The following is a 23343-nucleotide window of genomic DNA, read 5'->3' as shown; positions in this document are numbered from 1 at the left end:
GATGGTGTCGTTAATTCGATTTTATCGATGGTATGGTATTGAGGTTTGCGATGAAGGACTTTTAAGGGTCCTTCGTATACCATTTTAAGCGGTCGTCGTAATGAATCATGACGTACGAAAGAAGTGTAATGTCGTAAGGAAGGTTGAGCGGCAACATCAACTGACTGCGGTCAAGTGCAAACAGGTCTAACTGAACCCATAGCATTTGTAACCCTGCTAGTATAGGTCCATACTCATCGCAGAAAATGAAGGATCCACGAATTCCAACTTCAGCTCTCAGTTAATTGCAAATATCGAGTAACACTAGTGGACGAACGTCAGCCCACTGTGAAACGTTTGCTAAAAGTTAAGCTCTCAACTGTCGGTGAAATCGTTCTACCAACCTGTCAGCTTGTGGATGGTAAGCAGTCGTTCGGAACCGTGTGATTTCTAGTAGACATCGGGAAAACCCATATTCCTAATGGCGTTCATGGACTGTAGTTATAGTGAAGGACAGACAAGGTTTCCTACCCATCGTCCGATGAAGGCGTGGGCCATAGTTTCGGCGGTGTAGTCCTTTACCGGTACTGCTTCTGGCTATTGTGTGAAAAGGTCTGCTCACGTTAAGAGGAAAAAGTGTCCAGTCGAATCTCGTAATGGTTTTACCAAATCAAGATAAACATTGTCGAAACGAGCGTCGGGAGTTGCGGAGGAATCCAAGCGACATTTGTTGTGTCTGATGACATTAGATTTCCTGCAGTTCACATAGGATGCGCCCACCCTTTCACGTCTTTATTTATACCAGGTCAAGGAAATCATTTTGCCATGAGCTTGATGGTTATTCGAACACCTGGACTAAAAAGTTAAACATCTGGTATATAATGTTGCCGGTCACGCACGGCAATTTCGATCACCTTTGTTAGGGTCCGGAGAACTTTTCGAGTATCCTTTGGAAGCGTGAGTCAATTATATGCCTAGCCGTGACTGAGCGTAACCTGCTGCCAAAAGATGAAGTTACACAAACAGATAATTTGGTATCGCCGTCTACTAACCTCTGTTTGCTTGGGTTGATGAGCAGAATGTATTGTTGCAGCAAGCCCATACCAATGAGTGATATTGAAGCATTTACAACAACGAAAATCCATTTAATGGGTGAAGTCATATTTAGATAAACTTATATCTTACCGTATATGGCGATAAGTTTTCAGTTTGCCACTCATAAATTGAAAACCAGTTCGTGCAGAAGGCCGCAAGAATTCACAGAAAGAACGCTTACTTTCACTCCAGTGTTGACGCGATAGTGAGCTCTTGTCATCACATCAGCAATCGGAAAGGGACGGCTATGTACACAAGGTAAATTGGCCGTTTAACTTCCTGGTGGTGATCGATCGATCTGAAAATCTGTTGTATTCTCCCAGGCTGATTCCTCGTGGATAAGAATAACAATGAAACTCTCGCATTTCACTAGTTATATTAACTGGCTGAGTGATGGTTAGAACACCGTTGTACAGGGTTGGCCATGTGTAATGAAATCAATACCTGCAAACACAGGTGTTACTTATTCTGTCTTGCTGATTTCCTAGTAACTGTTGTTTGATTTCTTAGACATGTCTAATGTAAATTTATATCCCATAAAATTGTTTCAGGCATACTCTCTAAGTAAAAACTTTCGCTGATTACATTTATGAAGTATTAGATGATAGTTTCTGTTTTGTCCTGACTTTCCAATGTGAGAAGTATTCAAGTGGCTGAATTAAACCGGTTTAACTCCATCTATCTCGTAATTTACTCATAACGATGTGTATTTTAGGTAATTTACTGCATCCGCTGAAAGTTAGGCAATAGATTACTTTTGAAACCCCGGAGATGTCGCCAGTGCACATATCGGATCTTCTGATATACACTTGCCATGGTTGAATGTAAATTAACGAATTTGTTGTAAACGCCAATCTCTATTCAGTTTTCCAGACAGTTAGTGTATGTGAAGCCAATTTTACTGCAATAAATCAGGGTGTGTTCGTTGTGTTTGTTTTACTGAAACAGTCACTATAATTTTTTCGGTTCCATAAATCTGCACACTGAAGTGATGGAAGTCTTTCTCACTCCCTAGATTTGATTTCGTTTAGCATTAGTCCGAAGACTTTTTCAAGACTTTCTTTCTTGTAACCATTTTGGAGCCGTGACTCTTTATTACATGTCACCTTGTTCACATCAAAGAGTCACATGGTTTTACTTCTACAGTGTCCGGTTTGAACCATAGACTTTTCTTAATGGTCGATGTATGAATGGCATCATATTGCTTAACAGAGCCATATCGGACTAAGTTCGTGGCTGTTATCTTAGATGGCGGATTTATATGCTTTATGTGTTGTTACGCCGAGCAATACCTGTGATCATAAATAACTTCATTCGCTAACGTAAACCTATGGTACTTCGAATGGAAATGATAAGTACAGATAACTGTGTGCCAATTTTGAATACTACATTCTACTAAGCGTGCAAATGTTGGATGTATTTGAACAACTTCGTTGGTAAACTCGTGCTTAGTTGTGTGGTCAGTTCGATTATCTTACATGTGAATCCCATTGATGTTCCATTTTTCTGTTTCCTGTCTATCTGTTGATCGCATCCGATCGCTATAATGGTGTATAAATGCTTGAAACACACAGACTAAACGTACCCGGGACAGTTTGAATTCACTTAAATTCAAATAGTCTGGTTCGATATCGGATTAATTTCACTGAAATAAATTTGGTGGACATTCTATTTCCAGTGATATTTTTATTATGTTACGGTAGCTAGTGATTCCGACTCAACGGCGGAGAAGTTTAGTTCAGATATTTTTCCAATAATACTATAACTTCATTCCATTTGTATCTAGCAGTTGACATTACGCGGCAAATAAGTCTCCAAAATAGTTTTGTAAACCTTCAACGTTGATGCTGATCTCAATGGTTTTACTGGACACACATTAGCTGAAGGCACTCTGCCATACATCTGCACCAGATCATATATGGCTACGCCATGCTACTCCTGGCCAGCTTAGACCGAGGGCTTCTCGACATACAGATAGCTTTTCAAATATGTCTTCGAACCCTCCATTTCTGACTTCTGATTTGACTGGGTTGGTATCCTTCGACTGTAAAGGTGTTGCTTCCTGTTTTATAAATATACCAATTGATTCTAATTCTTATATGAAACCCTGGAAATCGGTGTTAAATCCTTCATATTATTTAGCAAACCTAGTTTGGTTATGTGAATAGCTATCCACTTATCTGCAGAATCTGAACTCTATATACCCATCAATTTTGCCTAGATTTTCTCAACAGAGATGATGTGCTGATATGATAAACAGTACAAGGTGTCAGAAATATGCTCATGAGGTCAAGACAGAAGCGCGAAATGTGTAAATCTCGATAACCCTTAATGGTATTGGACATTTAGAGCCCTATATATTGAATTCAAGGTTTCATTAGAGAGCGCGTATTGGTTCTGCATCTCAGCAAGTATGCAAGATTTACCGGTGACGACATGTCGTTGAAGTTTACTACAGCAATTGAGATCACAGATCAAGTTACGGAGTAACAACATAGTCGACGTGTACACTACAAAACAGAGAACGCTAAATTATTGCTTTTGGCAGTTATTTAGTGCTTTTTAATGCGGCAAAAGATTACTGAAATATGGAAAAACTTGATACTCGTACAACCCAACAAATCTACGGCAATTGAAATACGGAATGACCGCCTTTAATCCGGCTGTTCAAGGTCGTCGGAACGAAACGGCGGCCGGGTCTGATGAAGTCTACCGTTTTTTCTGTGCCAAGAATTTTAATGAGACATTGGTCACCCCTCTCCGTAGGTGTGAAGAATTTTGTTTAACTGACATTACCATCATGTGTTAAGACAAAGTCATATGTGGTGGAACCTCTGATAATTTCGTTGTGCTTTCACGAGTTCCTTACAACTTGTATCCTTTTAGGGATACTATTATAATAGTGCACAGATGAGTCTAGCTGAAAGTTCTTTTTAACATACATCAGCTTAGTATAGCAAGGATGTAAATAAAATTGAGTGAGTGGAAGACACTACAGGATTGATAGCTAAAGAAGACCGAAGCCGGAAGTTACCACTTGAATTCAACCATTAATGGTTGTGAGAACGCCAATAAGTAAGTAAAACAACTAACCCTTAGTAAGATTAAGAATTATGTGGAGAAGGTCTAAAGTAGTGTGATATACGTCGAGATACAGTTAGACAGGCTTTTATAGTGCGTGCTACTAAGGCAGGAAAAATTAACAACTTTCCTCCTTTTACAAAACCGTTCATGGTACTGAAGACTCAGAGGTGGCTACGGCAGGCTAACAAAGACGAGGTCGGCCGCCAAAGTGTACTCTTATTATTGACGACAGTACAGTTAGCACGTGTCTGTAAATTTCAATGTAGCTACCAAGCGCGATACAAATAGTAACTGTTCCTATGATCCATGGATGATGCGTAGTACTGCATGTTTTTTCACTAACGTACTGACCTTACAAATGTTTGTCATCAGCTTACCTAACTAGTGCGCATCTCATCATCAAGCATTGTGAATTGTACTGGTCGGTTTTTCTCCTGATATAACAACCGGTTTCCCATTTTTCCACCCAACCTTTAGTTTTTGCTACTTTTTACGGAATCTTTAATGCTTTAGGTTTAAGTACGTCAATACGAGATAGTATTTGAAGTTTATGAACAATTTGCACTGAATGGAGACGACTCTCAGTTCCGTCCGGGTTAGTTCACACGCTGGAAGCTGGTATACTGCAGACAGTTGAGCGACTATTAGCAAGACAATTACTAATCATAATTAGGAACAGAGTTGTCATCACAGTTAAACACTTGGTTGGAAAGTTGCGAAAAGAACGTCCCAAATGCAAATTCAGTCAGGGCAATTATAGTACCGTATGATATTATTCTTACTAATAAAAGTATCAAGTCATGCAGGTTACCGACATTCTGGTTTATGTGCGGCCCACGCATACCGTCTAATAAATCCTGACGAAATGTAAGTGGTGCTTCAGTTAAATGTTTCTTCAAAGAGAATGCATTTTTATCATAGGTCCCTCACATCGTTTAGATATTGGGAATACATGTGCTCTGACTTCTGTATCTGAGTATGAAACTCCGTTTTATAACTTAAAGATTAATACCAATGGTAAGCGGAGTTAATTTAATACCTTTTTCAGTGTACAACAGCCTTAAAAAGTTCAACTGCTTCAGCGTTCTCGAAAAGAGTCAGGACGAAGCTGAACATTCTGTAGAAATGCAGTTACCGTATATTGCTCACATCATGAAACGGTAAGCTTTCCCGTGTGGTGATTTTCTAGACTATTAATGTGACTTAAATACCTTTAACAAATTAACGAGATCATAAGACATACCAAGCCTCTATCCATGTGGTTTATATGAAACTTGTCCACAACGGATACGTCAAGTAGTAGATCCTCTGTAATTTATACAAGAAAAACTCCTGAAGACCACAGTCCACATTCATATTCACGGATATTCCTTCATTTTGCGTTGGGGATACGAAATCCGCAAATACTTTTAGTATGAGATAATCAGTTTTAAAACTCATAAATTGGTTGGAAGCAAACTTCTCCCACCCAATTTTATTCAGTAGGAAGTTCGTTATTTCATTTTCGATGTATCTTCGTTGTATTGATTTGTATTCAGTGACAGTTTCTTTTATAAATGATAGTCACTTTTAGACGGCATAACTGGTTAACTAAGCTTTCCGCTTTTGAAATGCTTTTCCGTTTCTATCGAGATATTTTGATTTCGAAACCGCCCAGGTGATACGCAGAAATATTAGGCCGTAAACGACTTAGTGACAGCAAACATAATATCCTGTAAACTTAAAAATTAATCATACTAGTAGGAAATACGCAGTGTTTTGGTGACAATACGCTCTCCTACATTCTAATACTAAATAGTCAAATCAGTGTGACAATTATTTGTGATAATCGGTGACATCCTAGTTTAACACTGAAACCAATGGTTATGAGACATGCTATCGTGTCCAGATTACAGTTTGGTAAGTACCTTGATGTGATTCGCATTTCTTTACCAACATCTTGGAGTTTAATACAAATAATGTCTACTTTTACTCTTGCTTTGAAGTAGGAAAGAGCAGTACTCCATAGTCCCCATAGTTGTCGGTTGCTTATCATTCGAAAAACAAGAATTCTTCGGGAACCTCCTATCGAGCTACATGCTAGATGAGAAGAATCTCTTTGTGATATCTTCTGATTTCTGTCATTGGGGTTTGTTACATTTTCCACGCAATATTTTTGTGTTTATTTGAAGCAGTATACATAATGGTTAATTTGGCTGAGAGTGATGGTAACTTGCGGTATTCCTTTACGTAGTTTCGTCTGTTGTTCTAAATAATCGTTAATGATTCATCATTTTAACCTTGGTTACGAAATTCTATGGCCGTCTAAACACTTTTCCAAGCAGTATTTATAATACTTCGGTAATTATCTAGCCTTGTTTAAATGTACATTTTATGCTAGAATCTTTTAAATAAATATACGAGGACATCATAAGTGCTCGTTTTACGCGCTTATTGTCAAGAATATATACGCATGGTCAAAGTCAAACAACAAGTCACAAAATTCACTCTCAGTGATGATTAGTATGATTCAAAATGATACCCACAGTCAGTAAACTAATCACTCGTATGCTTTATTTCCAGGGAAACGATTTCGATATCAGTATTACAATAAATCCGATGGTGCGATATGGCAGTCTATTGAGAAACTCGATCACCTTGTAAGTGGCTGCAGTATTTTTATTTTCACACTGTATCCCTCTCAACTATAATTAAATCTAATGTTATATTTCACAGGGTTTGAATGCGATTCGAAGCCTGAAACCGAAATCATTCATAAAATATCTTGAAGAGTACAGGAACACTATATGTGGCAGGAGAAGTATAGGCGTGTTCTTATTTATGATTGACTGTATTCGACAGAAGCAACCGTTTAACCTGGAACTTAAAATCCTAAACTATACACAATCCAACCGCTGCCAGTCAATGGAAGATTCATCAGTGAGTTACACTGCATGTGCTCTAGTCAGTCGTGAGTAAATATATAAAAGGATCCGTAAGAAAAAGTTTGTTATATATTGAAGTAAAATTGACAATCCCTAAAGTTGTGATTTTTACTTTAATGTAAACATCGATACACATATTATAATATGCAGGAAAAGTTACTTATATCAAGATATTTGTAGCACACCAGCTGCATAACTGACAGATGATTGGTCCATATTATTACAGTGTTCTGATTGTGCATATCGTACAAACTTCATGTTAAAATTGTTATTGGGCATATTCCTGCGTAAATACGTAACGATTTGCAGTAATACGCCTATCGGGTGTCGTCCGCATATGGTGTTACCATATTGCTCCAAGTAACTTGTAAATTCAGAAGGAGCAAGTCGCTCAATTAACTCCATTCCCTAAAAGTTTAAAGGATCGAGAGCCACAAAAAATAATACATTTAATTACTCTTAAAAATACACATCTTGAAGTTAGTTCTTAGATGACGCAACAGACAAACTGCTGTTCAATTCGCTCGTTTTTAGAAATCGAAGTGTCTTATTGACACTATCACCTGTGTAAGGATGGTGCATACCATATGGGCTTCTGCTTTCTCAGTCACAGTTCATCAGGAAGCGAACCATCTAGAACTCCACCAAAATGGAAGAATCAACGCACTGAATCAGTTTAAATTTAATGAACTGGCGTTTGCCAGCTTGCGTCACTTCTCGCACAGACGAGATAAACGGGTGTACTGTATGGCAGTTCGCTCTGCGCTACTTTATGGCTGAGGAAAGTGACATTTAAAAGCAGAGGATATCTGAAGGTTTTTCAGTATTTAATCATAGGTGTATTCGAGGCATCATTCTTATATTTTGGAACCATCGAATTAGCAATTTTGAAAATACCAGGTAAGAATGGTAAAGTGAATCTCCATTGAGCGAGACAGAACAACTATTACGTACACCTATCCATTGATTGCCCCGACTTGCGATGATAGCCGGGGTAGAAGTAGGTTCAAAGAAATCTAAGGACCAAGACATGTCATCAGTACACTGACTAGTGTAAGTAGGTGCAGACTGCTCGGTTTGGGTCCGCGTGATTATCGTAACTTATGGTTAGGGATTCGAAATTATTGACAATGGTACACAATCCGTTCACTGTCTTTCCTTAGATTTCAAGTTTCTAAATTACCTGGTAAATCTTTTTATTCCACCGGCCCATATTTATTCACGTATCGTATCTTCAACCCTTAATCTTATAACCACTCATACTTGCTATATCTGTTATTCTGGAATTCGTCCTGACAAATTTATCTCGCTATGCCAATGAAGGGGGTGACAAGTTGAATCAATATACAAATGTGCCAGGTATTGATTTGCGTATTATGATGAGTCATTTACAAACCATCATCTTGCCTACGACAGATGTGATGGATAGAAAGATGATTTGCATTGTTAGATGATTTTTAGGTTGGAGGTCTATGTATCAACGAGACCACACAGCAGAAATGTTTTCAGTTAACTACAGAATAAGACTAGATTATTATCATTCCAGGTAACACTAAATGAGCCGAATTTGTTAATGTATTGAAGGACAGTAGAAAACTAAAGGGTCTATGGGAGTCATATTGTTGGCAACGGTAGAAAATTGTGCTTCGACAGTAGAACAAAAAGAAGTCTAGATATTAGTTTTGGATAGTAATGAAAATTATCATGTAGCTAAGGTCTTCTCAGAGTAAAGCCGAATCATTTGTGGCAACCACAACCTCTGACTCTATCATATAATTAATGGCAATCTATTGATGTTATACATACTTTTGGACAAGGATTTTAAACCTGGATCTGCCAATGTGATTGGGACGGTGTGAATGCTTTTTCCTGCTAGTGGTACGGTGAAGTGTTGCATCCTTGATTGTTCTTGATCAGAATCACTAGACACGAATCCAACAATGTAAGCCGGTTTACTATTCGGGAGACCGGGTATACTTTTCGCTCATAGATCAAAGATAAGGTTTAACCAATAATACTGACTGTCAACAATTAACCTTGAGGTAGTGACTTAGATAATTCTTAACGCCTGTTGGCCTAAGAAGCACAATTTCCCATTATTGAATCCGTAGAACACAATAAGTAGACAACCCTCTACTATATGTAAACCAATCATCAGTTTACATACACGCATTAGTAGATGCAAAAACTATAGATAGAAAATCATAGTTTACCAACTTGAAAAAGAGAGGAATAATAATAACAACTTGAATCTATCAGAAGCTTAGAATACAGAATACGAAAACATAATCCAATTATTAAGTAATGGTAAGAAAATACATGTAATAGTTCCCTGTAAAGTAAAGCAAAATCTACTTTTCCAATACCACCTCTATACCAAATAATCGCGTGTCTAGATAACCCCTTTCAAACTTCAGTATGCGGACTGCAATGATCGGACGTTGCATATAACTGGATATGTAAGTAGAGATCGAAAAAGGTGTCTGATGCCATATTTCGCGTTTTGTAAATGCATATAACGAGAAACTGGTCTAAAGAATAGGGTGGATTAATACTGATTTAGTGAACGTTACTTGCATGAATCTACCCAACTGTCATTAATTGACGTTGTTACCGACAACGTTAAGTCATTAATTTACTCATACAATCTTAAAAGATAGGTAACTTACCGTTTCATCAAGTGCTTGTATGGATTGCCAGATTGCTCCTTTACTTTGATCATAGTAGGTGTACTGAAACCTTTTTCCTGCAGGTAAAAAACAAATTAGTACTTAACGATTGTCTGGAGAAATCATTCTATATTCATGTTAGATTGTTTCTCATCACATTGCTTGATTTCAATTAAAACATGCCTATAAAAGTTACTTTAAAATCTATTACAGATGTAAAGATTTCGAGAAATGCAGTAACAACCAGCTATACTACATGATTACTTTGAATTTAAGATACAAACAAATTAGGACCTGTTTGATGGTCTAAGATACTACTATTCGTTGTGGCAAAAAGTAATATCTGAAAAATGAGTCATCGGTCCAATTTATCTATCTGTGTAGCATCAAGTGCAGTGCTTCCTTAAGAGAACCACATGATGACATCAATAGGTGAGGATAGTAAGAGATAGAATCCAAATAAGACAACAATCTTGAAATTATCATTTCTTATGAAAGGAGACCGCTGTTTCCGAACAACATAGGAAACTACAAATAGAGTTGCCACTAATTTTTATTCCGAGGTTGAGGTGATTTTTAGCAAGACTGATTTATCACCACACGTACTTGTTAAGAACATTTATACACAGACATAATAGGTCAACTCACTGAAGCTTATCGAAGCTGTATGAAAATCCGAACCTTTATTTTAACCTTAAACCCACCTTGTTAATACTAGTTTATTATACAGCGCGGTGAGTCTCATATTGTTCTTAGCATTATTTTCTTACTATATTTGTTTCCTCTTACCCTCCACTTGTCTAGTCCACATTTCATTTTTGTATATAAATGTTCTTAAGAAGTATATGTTTGGTCAGATTGTCCAAAGTGTATTGCGCCAATATATCACATAGTTCTGATAATCTTTGTCTTCTTACTACACGACCCAAACTTGAGTGAATTGAACTAACAGTTAATCAATCAGGAAAATCAGTAAGTGAACTGGCTTGACTGAGATGCGTAACTCATCTTTAAACTACGTATTCGTGCTTTTCATGACAGAGGCGTGTTTGTTAATTTTTCTATTCTTATTTACTTACACCTGTTACCCGTCGTGAAGGAGCGTAGGCCGCCCACAAGGATTCTTCACCGAACTCTATCGTGAACAGTCCTTTTCAGTTGCTATTCATTCTCTTGATGTATGCTTCCAATTCTCGGCACAATGAGCTCCTTGGTCTTTATCTTCTCCGTTTCCCCTCAGGACCCCAAGTTAGCGCTTGCCTCGTGAGGCAATCTGATGATTTCCTCAATGTATGCCCTGTCCACTTCCAGCGTCTTTGCTTAGTTCCCTCACCAGCTGGGAGCTAGTTTGTTCCCTCCCACAGTAGGTTGTTGCTGATGATATCTAGTCAACGAACATTGAGTAGACAATTGCTTAAAATACTTGTACTTTTTTGATGATAGTTGCGGTAGTTCTGAGTTTCAACTCCGTACAGTAGAACTGTCTTGACGCTCGTATTGAAGATTCTGACTTTGATGTTGGTTGAGTTGTTCTGATTTCTATATGTTCTTCAACTGTGGGAATGCGGCCCTTTGTCAATCCTTGTCTTTACATTTGCATCAGAACCCCCTCGTTTATCGATGATGCTGTCCAGCTACGCAAAGGTTTACACATCTTCCAGAGTTTCTCTATCAAGTATGGTTGAGTTGGTGTTCTTCGTGTTGTGTTTAAGGATCTTGGTTTTTCCCTTGTGTATGTTGAGGCGTACTAATGGACTGCTGCTACACAGTTTGCCTTGACCTGTATTTGTTCGCGTGTGTGGGGTAAAAGGGCTGGGTCATCTGAAAAGTCCAAATCATCTAGGTGCACGCAAGCTGTACATTGGATTTCGTGCTTCCCCTGACATGTGGAGGCTTTCATAATCCAGTCAACTACCAGAAGAAAGGGAGAGAGAGTAAGTATTTTTGTCTGACAACGGCCTCCACTTGGAAAGCGTCTGTCAGCTGCCTCCCACCCACAAATTTCCAGTGTAGTCCATCATGTGAATTACAAATGATGTTGATGACCTTTTCAGGTACACCATAGTGTCGAAGAAGACTTCATAATATCCTATCCACGCTGTCAAACGCATTCTCATAGTCAAGGAAGTTGATGTATAGTGACAAATTCCATGCAGTCAATTGATCAGCAATGATCCATAATGTCACAGTATGGTCTGTGTATGACTGATCCTTACGGAATCCCGCCTGTTGATCTCGAATCTCGGCGTACACCGAATCTTTCATCCCGTTCAGCAACACTCTGTTGAAAACTCTCCCTGGTGCTGATAATAGTGTAATGCCTCTGCAAATTTCAGTATCTGAGATCTCCTTTCTTTGTATCTTGATAAGGTGTCCTTCTTTCCAGTTTGTCGGCACTTGTTCCTTCTGAATCTTCCTGAAAAGGGCGTGGAGCATGTTTGCAGTTGCTTTTATGTCTGATTTCAGTGCTTGAGCTTGTGTATTGTCAGATACCGTCTTTCCACTCTTGATTTGTGTAGTGGCCATACTGATTTCTCCGATCGTTAGTGAAGTGACAGCTATAGGAAGGTATATGTGTAATGCTTTTATGTGCGGTGGATTCAGTGGGGCTGGTCTGTTTAAGAGTTCTTTAGTGTTCTACCCACCGAATGAAAAATTTTGTAAGGCACTGGTCCTGGAGTTGCGGCTTGCTAACAAATGGTAGCACAATGTGACTTTTGTCATGTGGTTTCATATCACCAGCAGACTAAATACGTACTTCCTTTTAACCAGGTTTCGTCCCCAGCATGAACCTCACGGAAATTAGTATCCGAAGATGACCCTACTTACAATATGGTCTTTATCATCTCAAAACATTTTTAGATATCAACACCACTTTTAAAATGATGGAACTGGACACGATGTATTTGCTAGTGGTAAAGCCGAGCAAACTAAAAAGCTACAGAACATTTTAAGCTGAAAGACTAAATTTCACAAATTATAGGAACTCCCTAAGTTGCACTATTGTACATCCAGCCTTTTGCACTAAAACTGATGATACCAAGAGATACCTAAATTCCCCTATGCGAATCGAAAGGAATCACAACATCAATGTCTACAATACGTATTGTAGTCCACGAACTTGTCGAGGGAATGACGTAATTAATGACACTATTTAGACGAAAATTGGCCTGCTACTAGTATGCTACTTTACGCCCGTCTACATAACCTGTGCAGTAAAATGACACTTGTTTAGAATTCACAAGTAGTGGGCTTCTTAACTAAAAAAACAAATTGGTAGTTATGCTAGTCGAAAATCTTGACAGGAAATACATACTGTGCTGAATCGTTTCGAAACTGACAAAGCTTTGCCTAACATGCCTTCAAACAACAGGTCTTACAGGGGTTCTGAGTCTCAAGTGAAACAGTCTAGTGAGACATCACGGTTTCGTGATTAGTGTTACATACATACTTAAAAATCTCATTCTAACACTCAATTAATGAAAGCTTAAAGTACTTTCTATAGGATGGTTACATTAATAATACCAACAATAATACTTGGTTAGGCATTAAAGTAGCAAAATACCTAAGAACACTAAAATACGGCAAAATTTAACATACCCCAGTGACAAAAATCAGAAGATATCACGAAGAAGTTCTCGAGATTTGATAGGTATCGGGAGAAAATCTGACCATAAACTGCTTCCCTTTCTGGAGTCAAATATCCTACCAAAATTGGTACTACAGAGAATTTGCCTTGGTAACTAGAACACCAACACCAAATAAAATAGGATTTCGAAAGAAACGACAGCATAACAGTCTGGATTTGAGTAAAATTGACGTATAAACCAGTATATAAAGTGTTTTTTGTAAATGCCATGAGTTCTGGTCTGTTGGGTGTTTTATAATATTAAGTTGGTGAAACTGAAGGTATGTATGTACAAATGAACACGACGAATAAACATACCAAAACTGAACGGCACGCGATAACTTGCAGTGTACCGAGATTTTCTATTACAGAGTTTATTTTGATTGTCTTCAAAATTCGTTTCAGCACTGTATGTTGCAAAGTGCAGTGTAGTGGAGGTTTTAAATAAAATATGTTTAAGTCATTCGGAGTAAGAAAAACATTTGAATTTATTTCGACAAACATTCGCACAACTGTATTTGCATTTAATTTGGTCAACATTTGCATGAACTTAGTGTGGAGATACGAAGAAAGTTATAAGATGAAAGTTAGGGTAACAAGTCCCATGCATAATAGGAACTCAAAATTAAGGCAAGCGGATAGGAAGATAACAATTATAACACCTAAAAAGGCAACTGAAGTCCATAGTACAAAGTTGGTGGGAATTAACTTGTTTTAAACATAATGCTATTAATATGGACATCTCTAGTTTGCACTATTAGAACTTTACTAAAACTAAAATTGATCCCGAACCTCTAGAAAATATTTGCCAACATTTTCCTGCCAGCGAAAATATTTGGGTTACAATCAACGGCACTAAGCGCCTAAAGATTATGAAGGTCTACACCAACCGAGTCAATCAGATTTGAGCAAAATCGAATACAGATTGACATAATTTAGAACGCTTAGCCCCCACATATATTTTAACACGTGGTTTTGGTCATGAAACTGTGATCGTTATAGTTACAAAGCAATTTGTAAAACGGGTTTATATTTCCAGTTTTGTATGAAAAACAGGAAGGGATTTAGTGCAAAAACATACAACCAAACTGGTCAACATGGTGACTTTCTCAAGGACTAAACAACTAGTAGTATTCGGACTCCATAATCTTAAATAAAAGTAAGACTAATAAAAATATGCCCCTATGGCCGAATACACCTTAAAAGTCTCATTAATGGTGAAACTTCCTAAAAACCCATAAGCTAAACCAACAATTTTTATGACTGGCTGTTCGAAAATTGACTACATGAGGAATCACGACATTGTTTTTATTATGTACACTTACCATTGGCTTTACCGGTCTCCAATGTTTTGACTCAAACTCCTAGTAATAATAATTCGTTTCTACATTCAGTTCATTATAAGCCTTTATAACAGCAAGAGACAACAATTTAATAACTATTTACAAAATACCTTGGCTATATATTTACTTAAAAATTAATATGGACTAAATAAAGATTTAACAGGAAGTTACCCTTCCATCATTTTTGCTATATATGGCATTTGCATTTCTATGGAATGCTCTTCTTCGTCTTTGTCCAAAGTGAGACTAACAAACTCTCCTGTTTTTTCGAGGTCTCGGTATACTAAAAGAGAAATTGGTACACAGCCCTGAAAGTATTTACTTACCATCTCTACCAATTGACAAGGAGTACAATGGAGTCTCGAAGTAGTCCGCTGTGGATAGAGCGCATTTTCCTCTGAGGCTCATATAATGTGCAGGACCTAATACGAAAATACGTTTACTGGGCAAAGCTATTTGTATATATGCAGTTTACATGTGACGAGGGTCTATTTGTTTGTACGCAAACGCAGCACAAGGCCCCGAATAGTCATAACCCGCATGTCTACAATATATCACGTCAAAATAAGTGGTTCATATACGGTGAAATGATAGCACGGGCTGGTTGTCGATCAACAGTTACTTCAGACAACCATTTCTGCAACTGGTTGTTAAGCTTAGTACCTGAACGCCATCAAGAAACTTTAATAGAAAACGATTTCATACGGTCTGAAGAATACCAACTACCAGCATGAGAAGCTCTTCTAACGACAGAACTCATTTGATTGTTGAAGGTTTACTGTAGCCAGCAGTACCAAACTGTTTCAAAAACGTTCGTAAGTTTGCATATACGTCCAATAGATTAAGCTTGTGTAGTATGAACAGAAAAATTACGGCCTATATTATTCCTTTCTTAGTATGTCTCGTTGGGTTTCTAGTCTTCTCTCGAATGAGTCAATGTAAGATGCGGACATCACTGCTTCGGTTAACAGGTTCCCAGAAGTGATGACCTCTTAATCTGAAGTAAGATAGAGTAAAGAAGTCTAGCTTTTCAAGCCACCCTTCATGTGGTAAACCCCAGAGTTCTGGAGTTGCACGGGTGGCCGTCTCCACTCTTTTTCTAGGATGTACGAGTCACCTTTGAAGAGGTGTTTTTAGACCGAATTCAGTTTTCGAGCTTGATTCTCACTCTGATTGTGCATACTGCAGTGAACGTTGTAGTAGCTAACTTGATGAAGCCTATATAGTTTAAACCTTTTAAGCTGTGACCCCTAGACAGTGGGCCGTGGTCTGAAAATCATGACTCACTGTCACCCGAAGATCCTTGTGAGACCAGAACACCGGTACAGGCACTTCCCTTATGCTGTAACAAATCACCTTTGTATCCCCAATGTGCATGTAGACACCATTCTCCGTGTTGATAGACATTAGCCACTCTTTAGACCAGTCAACCACAATATTTAGGTCTGCCTGAAGTGCGTAAGCACTAGATTTTTACATCGTCAACGTGCAATAACATTGGCGACTCAACTATACTTGGGAGATCATTTATATGGTGGAGAAGATTTGTAGCTCAGGTGGATGATTTTGATGGAGTTTTGTTCTCTGAGCTGGATGGTTTGGTCGTGGAGCTTTCATCGTTCTTCTGAACGACATCATCAGCACAAACTTCAGATAGAAGTGAAGTGTTCGAGTTTCTCCATATGTGTTTCACAGCTTGTTCTGTGCACCTCGATGTTGATTGGTTCTTGTTGACCTTAAATTTATCATTGTTTACTTCTTTGTTTTGGTTGTGTCTCCCATTGGTTTGATTTTTGTTCCCATATTTATGCATGGTTTTCCTGATTGGTTGATAAATTGGATTGATTTCAATATGTTTGTTGATTGCTGATTGACCTGAGTGCCAGGCTTCTAGAAATTCTCTGGTGTTTTTGGAGTTTCCTCTGTCTAAGATTTCTACATTTTCCCAATCGAATGAGTGTCCGTAGTTATCCACGTGTATTGAAATAAGTGAAGAAATATCATGGCGTTTGACTGCTAATTCATGTTCATGTAGGCGCCTACATGAACATGAATTAGCAGTCAAACGCCATGATATTTCTTCACTTATTTCAATACACGTGGATAACTACGGACACTCATTCGATTGGGAAAATGTAGAAATCTTAGACAGAGGAAACTCCAAAAACACCAGAGAATTTCTAGAAGCCTGGCACTCAGGTCAATCAGCAATCAACAAACATATTGAAATCAATCCAATTTATCAACCAATCAGGAAAACCATGCATAAATATGGGAACAAAAATCAAACCAATGGGAGACACAACCAAAACAAAGAAGTAAACAATGATAAATTTAAGGTCAACAAGAACCAATCAACATCGAGGTGCACAGAACAAGCTGTGAAACACATATGGAGAAACTCGAACACTTCACTTCTATCTGAAGTTTGTGCTGATGATGTCGTTCAGAAGAACGATGAAAGCTCCACGACCAAACCATCCAGCTCAGAGAACAAAACTCCATCAAGATCATTTATATACAATATAAAAAAATAAAAGACTTAGTACAGAACGTTGAGGTACTCCACTAAGTACTGGTCTCCAGGTAGAGCACCTCGAATTTATTCTTACATTCTGTCTACGACCTACTAGAAAATCCTTAAGTCATTGTAGTGGAGTTCCTGTAATACCAACATTTTCTAGCTTCATTAGCAGTCTGTCTGTCGGCACCTTTTCAAATGCTTTAGACAATATCTACTGGTTTTCCATTGTCTAGAGCCTTTGTCCATTTCTCCCTTGTTATAAGGAGGTTTGTTGTGCTTGATAAACGTTTTCCGAAACCATGTTGTTCGCTGTTTAACAAGTTGTTGGTTTCCACAGATGTTATTATTGTCTTTTCGACAATTCTTTCCAGTATTTTAATTGCGACGCTAACCGGGCTGACAAATCTGTGGTTCCATGGAATTTGTCTTGGTCCTGTTTTATGTATTGGAGTGACGATTGCATCTTTCGAGCCCGTAAGTAATACGTATTGAGTTGCGTTTAATTGCAGCCGTCCAAGTGACACTTTGAATATCACAGTTAGTGGGGCTGCAATATGCTATGCAATATGTCTCGGGATTTTGGCGGCCTTCTTAAATATCTGGGCTACCTGTTTCTGCCATCTGATTATTTCAACAAGTTATCTGGGTTTTTTCGTTTGTCTTAAATTATAATTATCTCCATTAATCGCATAACCTATTCAGGCGCTTTTATGAAAAGCCCACGACCTTTCGCTGCACAGGTTACAAAAAAGTACTATAAAAGACATCGTGGTGGCTGGCAATATGCGTTAAAGAGAATGAATATTAATTGTATGTTGATTCCAGAGCTGCTAAATTCTAACTGTCGATCACTAATCAACAAAGTGGACTACCTGCAGTTCCTACTAAGTCAAAATATGTATCGTTATTGTGGTGTCATCACAATTCAAGAATCTTGGTTAAATGATTTACAGGATGACTGCCTAGTATCACTACGTGATTTTAAAATTTATCGCCAGGATCGATCGAACAATAAAAAGAGGTGTTGTGGCGGTGTAGCTACGTTTGTAAACATAAACTGGTGTCGATCTTCGTTTGTGTGTTTTAAATTTTCAAATGACTTTATCGACTGTCTAACTCTAAGATGTCGTCCAAAACATCTGAATAAATACAAATATGTTTACGTTACCAATATCTACGTTACTCCAGATTGCACATCATCTGCACTATCTGTTTTCGCTGATGAATTCACTGAGTTGGCTGTTACTGCCTTCAGTGATTCACTTTCAGTTGTATGTGGTGATTTCAATTCATTTGACTGTAGCTTCCTTACGTCACTAGGTCACCAAAATGTAGTGGATTTTCCTACCCGTTTGGATGCTTATTTAGACTTCGTCTTCATTGATGATGTGGGCATATACGTGACTCGTAAACGTGCCCCATTATCTAGCTCAGATCACTGTATAATTCGTGTTCTACCTGAAGTATATGGAAAGCATGGGAAGAGTACACTATTACATCAAACCAAGAAAGTCAAATATAGGAATTACTCGGAAGAAAATATCCGAAATCTGAAATACATGTTTCATACGACTAGCTGGGAATTATTTACAGATGACTCACTCGAAAACACTACTGATGTTATCACTTGTTACCTTGAATTCTGTTTTGATATTTGTTGTCCCACTGAAACCATTTTTGTAAGTTTTGATCGACTTACATCTTCACAACTAAAACGACTACGGAGGATGAAAGAAAGAATGTACAAGGAGAAGAACTCGAATGAAGTTCGTAAGCTAAATGGTCTGATAAACCTAGAGATTAGACGTCTCAACTCTGTTTACTCAAAAACTCTTGTCTTGCAAAAACTCTCCAAGTATGTGGAAATTCTTTAAAGAACTAACAGGTGACAGACAGTTTAGGAGTGATAACCAGCTGAATGTTTGTGACTTACACAAGTCTTTTGTGCATCAGCCATCTGATGTAATGCTCCTTTCATCCACAGGTTTAAAGAATAGCTGTGTTCCTACTTTCACTGAGACTGATGTCCGAAGATGTCTCCAGTCGCTTAATTCATCTCGATGTTTGGAACCTGATGGTATCCCAAACATCCTTTTTAAAAAGTGTGCTGACGTCCCATGTTATCCGTTCACAACTATCTTTAACAGATCCTTCTCATCTAATTTCATACCTAAAATGTGGAGAAAGATTAAGATAATCTCTGTACCCAAGAAAGCATCTGGTGATAAGAATGTAAAATTTAGACCTATTGCAATAACTTCACCCTTCCTCAAAACAATGGAAAAATTATTAATACTTCCACTTCAGCCTGCGATAAAAGAGCATACTGATCCATATCAGTTTACTTACAGACGCAAAAGAAGCACTTTATATGCTGTTGCTGTTCTGCATCACAACATAGTGTTCAACTTAGAAAAGGGTCAGAAGTATGTTCGATGTGCTTTTCTGGACTATACTTCAGCTTTTGATTCTATACCAAGGCAACGTTTACTTAACAAGTTAATCAGCGTCAACACTGACAGCTGGATAACCAACTGGCTATGTTCCTACCTCTCTGGAAGGGAACAGTACACTGTGTTTGGAGGAAAGTGTTCAGAGTCTCTACTGTCTCATGAAGGTGTATCACAAGGAGCTGTTCTTTCACCTATTCTTTTCTCTTTTTTTCTGCATGATCTGCCATCTTTCACAGAAAACACTTTTGTGAAATATGCGAATGATCTTACTGTATGTATGCTTATCTCTTCCTCTTTACATCCCATAGAAATGAATGAGTTTTTGTCTCGTACCGATTGTTGGTCTGTTGGTAATGGTCTCATACTTAATCCGTCTAAATGTCAAGCTGTTAACTTTAGTATGAGACATGAACGGAATATAAACACTATTTTGAGATCCCATAATGCTTGTACCATCAGTGACTCTTTGATAAACACGGTGTCGAAGGTCAATTATCTTGGTGTCACCTTTTCCTTTGATCTGTCTTGGTCTTCCCACGTTTTATTGTTATCAAAGAAGGTTTTCCGTCTGACCTACTACATAAAGAGACTGCATGCTCTTGGGATTACTCGTCATTTACTCTTACAATTTGTCAATTCTTGCATACTACCTATTATTTTTTACTGTTCTCCATTATTCTTTCCCGGGCTTTTGAGGAAAGACTTTGTTGTATTGCGGAGAGTGCTGAAGGCAGTCAGCAAGATGTGTGGTGAATCTTTCGAGATCATAATTAATATAGTTGTGGATAGACATTTAAAATCATGTAAACTCCTGGCAGGTGTTATTTTATCAGATACTAACCATCTCCTTCACTCTTACCTTTCTCCTTGTATATCGTCTGGTAGAACGAGATGTAATTACATTAAAATCCATGCACGCAAGCAAAAGTACAAAAGTTCTATAATACCTTACCTAGCAAATATACTCTGTGACGAACAGGTTGTTAGAGTCAACCTAGTCTATAACTTGCATTCTTAACATGTCCTTAACTCTAAAAGTTGTACAGTTTTTCGGGTTTTTTAATCTTTTTTTCTTTTTTCTTTTTTAAAAAAAAATCTCTCTTTTTGTATTCGTTACTGTTTTGTTGTTGTTGCGCAAGTAACTTGTTGAAATAACCTGTGCTGAGAATTCTATATTGTATCAAAACTATAATATTGAATAAATCCATTACTAATTATGATAATAATGATAGTCCATCCTTTCGTGTCCAAGGTGATAAGAGCCTTGAGTACATCGTCTTGAACAAAGTCCACGGTAAGCAGACGCTTTGTTGACTTTGCTTTTTCGTCTAGTCCTTCGTCTAGAAAGGGCTCATGAATGAAAAATGCCTCACAATATTTTGTCATAGCCTCTGCTTTTTCCTGATCATACTCTATCATTTCAAATCCACTCCTTTCCATAACTAGGTTGTGAATCCAATACTGAGTCGTTGTTTTGTAATTTATGTACGAGAATAGACTCTTAGGCTGCCTGATCGCAGATTGTGTCGACTGCATTTCAAAATTTCCATGAGTTTCCCGGCTTTTAATTATACGCATATTTCCTACCTGCTCCAAGGCTGATGGCAACGTTCCAAAATTCCTTCCTTTTCTTAGTAAACGTCGAATATCCCTGCCTATCCAGGGATGGCCGGGCTTCTTCTTCGAGGCTGTCCAGGGTATATATAGTTGAGTAAACTGACTGCGTAACTGCCTGAAGTGAGTCCACGCCTCTTCTACTGATGCCTCCGAGTCAATTATCCAATTTTTATCCGATGCTACAAAGTTTATTGCCTCCATGTATACCTTCTATATATCAGGACGGGCCAGTGCAACTGTTTGACAGGCCATCTCATCCATCAACTGGGAAAAGTTGACTGCATGATTACTTCTCCCTAGAGGGGGGGGAGAGAATCATTTGATCGACACCATCACAGTGTGTGAAGAATAAATCCAATAGAAACGAGGAGATTCTCAAGTCATATCTGATGGGGTCTCTAATATGCTGGAACAAAGCTAGTGCAATCGTGGTTTCTAACAATTTGCAATCAAATGTTGTTGATGGCCTTACTTCTAAGTTTACGCAGTTTATATACGATGCATTAAAGTCGTCTACTATAAGGCTTCTACCCTTATTACACCAGGACTTAAGTTTGATTGGGAGGAAGTAACCTACTGCACATTCTGGACTGTGACATACTACAATAAATTCAACATATTACGATAAACATTTCAGCCTGCAACGCACCAGTTCACCTGTTCCTGAATCATGTGCCGCTATCTCAAAAGCCCGAATGGTTGAGGTGCTTTTTGTGTACAGGATAACCCCACTTCCTCTACGATTTAGTCTGTCAGCCCTACTGAATAAAAAGTAGTCAACTGGATTTCATTATCAAACACTTCTGACGTTAACCATGTATCTGAAAGCGCAATGACATCCAGGTTTTCTATATCCACTGATGATGTCACAGGTATTCAGTGTTTGACAACGCTTCTACCAGTAACACCTTCTAATATATTTCGTTCCCACCCAGAAAAATCAAAAGACAGAGTCGAGGAGATCGGAAGAGTATATTTGGCGATGACCAATATATCGGAATTCTCTGATCTAATCTGGCTAGCGATTGCGGTTGATGTTGAGCACGGCGTTACCACACGTGATCTGGTGCGGATGCCTGACCGAGCGCCTTCAGCTAGATGAGTCCACTAAAACATATGGTCAGCATCCAATGTCGAAAACTTACAGTGCTATTTATTTTGGGGATTTATTTACCGCTACACCACTACTGTCTTGAACTCCCGCATTTCATATTGTAGGTTTCGAACATTTTTAAAGCACAGCTTTAATTATGTGCAGAACTTTCTAATACCTAACAGAGTGGTTTGGGGATGGTCTTACACCGGACTTTTACAATATAAAACACTTGACTCCCGACTGAACATCATCTGCACTCACTGTTCTTGCTCATGAATACACTGAACCTAGCGTTACCACCTTCAGTGATTCACTTTCAACTATATGTGATGATTTTAATTCATGTGATTATATCTTTCTTTCATCACCAAAATGCAGGGAATTTTTCCTCTCGTCTGAATGCCCATTTAGACTTAGTTTTCATTGATGATGTGGGAATATACATGACTTAAACCTACTCCAAGGTCTAGTTCTATTCGTTTTATAATTTGTGTTCTACCTAAGGTGTATGACAAACTTGTAAAGAGCACACACATCAGACAAATATAGTCAAATAGAAGAATTACTCAGAAGAAAATATCAAAAGTCTGAAATACATGTTTCGTACGACTAGTTGGGGATTATTAACAAATGAATCATTGGAAAACGTCATTCATGTTATTATTTGTTATTTTAGATTCCGTCTCGAGATTTGTTGTTTCACTGGAACGATTTTTGTAAGTATTGGGCGACTTACATATCCACAACTAAAACGGTTGCGGAAGACAAAAGAAAGAATGTACAATGAGAAAAACGCCAACAATCGGTTTCTGAATAGCGGATGTCTAACTAAAAATCAGTATCATTGCTCTGCCTTCCATTTATTTCTGCATGTTTGTTCAAATGCTCCTATTCACTCTCTTGTTTGCATGTTTGTATTCGGCCCGAGTTT

General features: G+C 38.1%; 2 protein-coding genes across 4 annotated transcripts; one reads left to right on the top strand and one right to left on the bottom strand.

Moving 5' to 3' along the window:
• The first annotated feature begins 1461 nt into the window (after positions 1–1461).
• Positions 1462–7180, top strand: MEMO1_3 (Protein memo1). Of its 2 annotated transcripts, XM_051215422.1 has the most exons (10): positions 1462–3840; positions 3885–4149; positions 4672–4790; positions 4832–4922; positions 4957–5025; positions 5060–5175; positions 5207–5318; positions 6147–6286; positions 6721–6797; positions 6874–7160. In XM_051215422.1, the coding sequence occupies exons 3-10, from the start codon at positions 4727–4729 to the stop codon at positions 7114–7116; spliced, it is 912 nt and encodes a 303-aa protein (XP_051073672.1). In that variant the 5' UTR covers positions 1462–3840; positions 3885–4149; positions 4672–4726; the 3' UTR covers positions 7117–7160. The 2 variants fall into 2 exon arrangements, with proteins under 2 accessions (XP_051073672.1, XP_051073671.1); XM_051215423.1 differs by lacking the exon at positions 3885–4149 and having other exon boundaries at positions 1462–3836; positions 4832–4917; positions 4957–5175; positions 6874–7180.
• MEMO1_1 (Protein memo1) lies at positions 7134–15853 on the bottom strand. Of its 2 annotated transcripts, XM_035731453.2 has the most exons (8): positions 15428–15853; positions 15304–15385; positions 15198–15266; positions 15049–15164; positions 14894–15005; positions 13352–13494; positions 9752–9828; positions 7134–7490 (listed from the first exon to the last, which is right to left on the bottom strand). In XM_035731453.2, exons 1-8 carry the CDS (start codon positions 15480–15482, stop codon positions 7248–7250), a joined length of 897 nt encoding a protein of 298 aa, XP_035586888.1. In that variant the 5' UTR covers positions 15483–15853; the 3' UTR covers positions 7134–7247. The 2 variants fall into 2 exon arrangements, with proteins under 2 accessions (XP_035586888.1, XP_051073670.1); XM_051215413.1 differs by having other exon boundaries at positions 15198–15385; positions 15428–15533.
• Positions 15854–23343: the final 7490 nt, after the last annotated feature.

Source organism: Schistosoma haematobium, chromosome 1 (genome assembly GCF_000699445.3).
Source record: "Schistosoma haematobium chromosome 1, whole genome shotgun sequence".
Classification (NCBI taxonomy): Eukaryota; Metazoa; Platyhelminthes; class Trematoda; order Strigeidida; family Schistosomatidae; genus Schistosoma; species Schistosoma haematobium.
The sequence above is the reverse complement of the archived record's forward strand: the minus strand, read 5'-3'. Positions and strand labels throughout refer to the sequence as shown.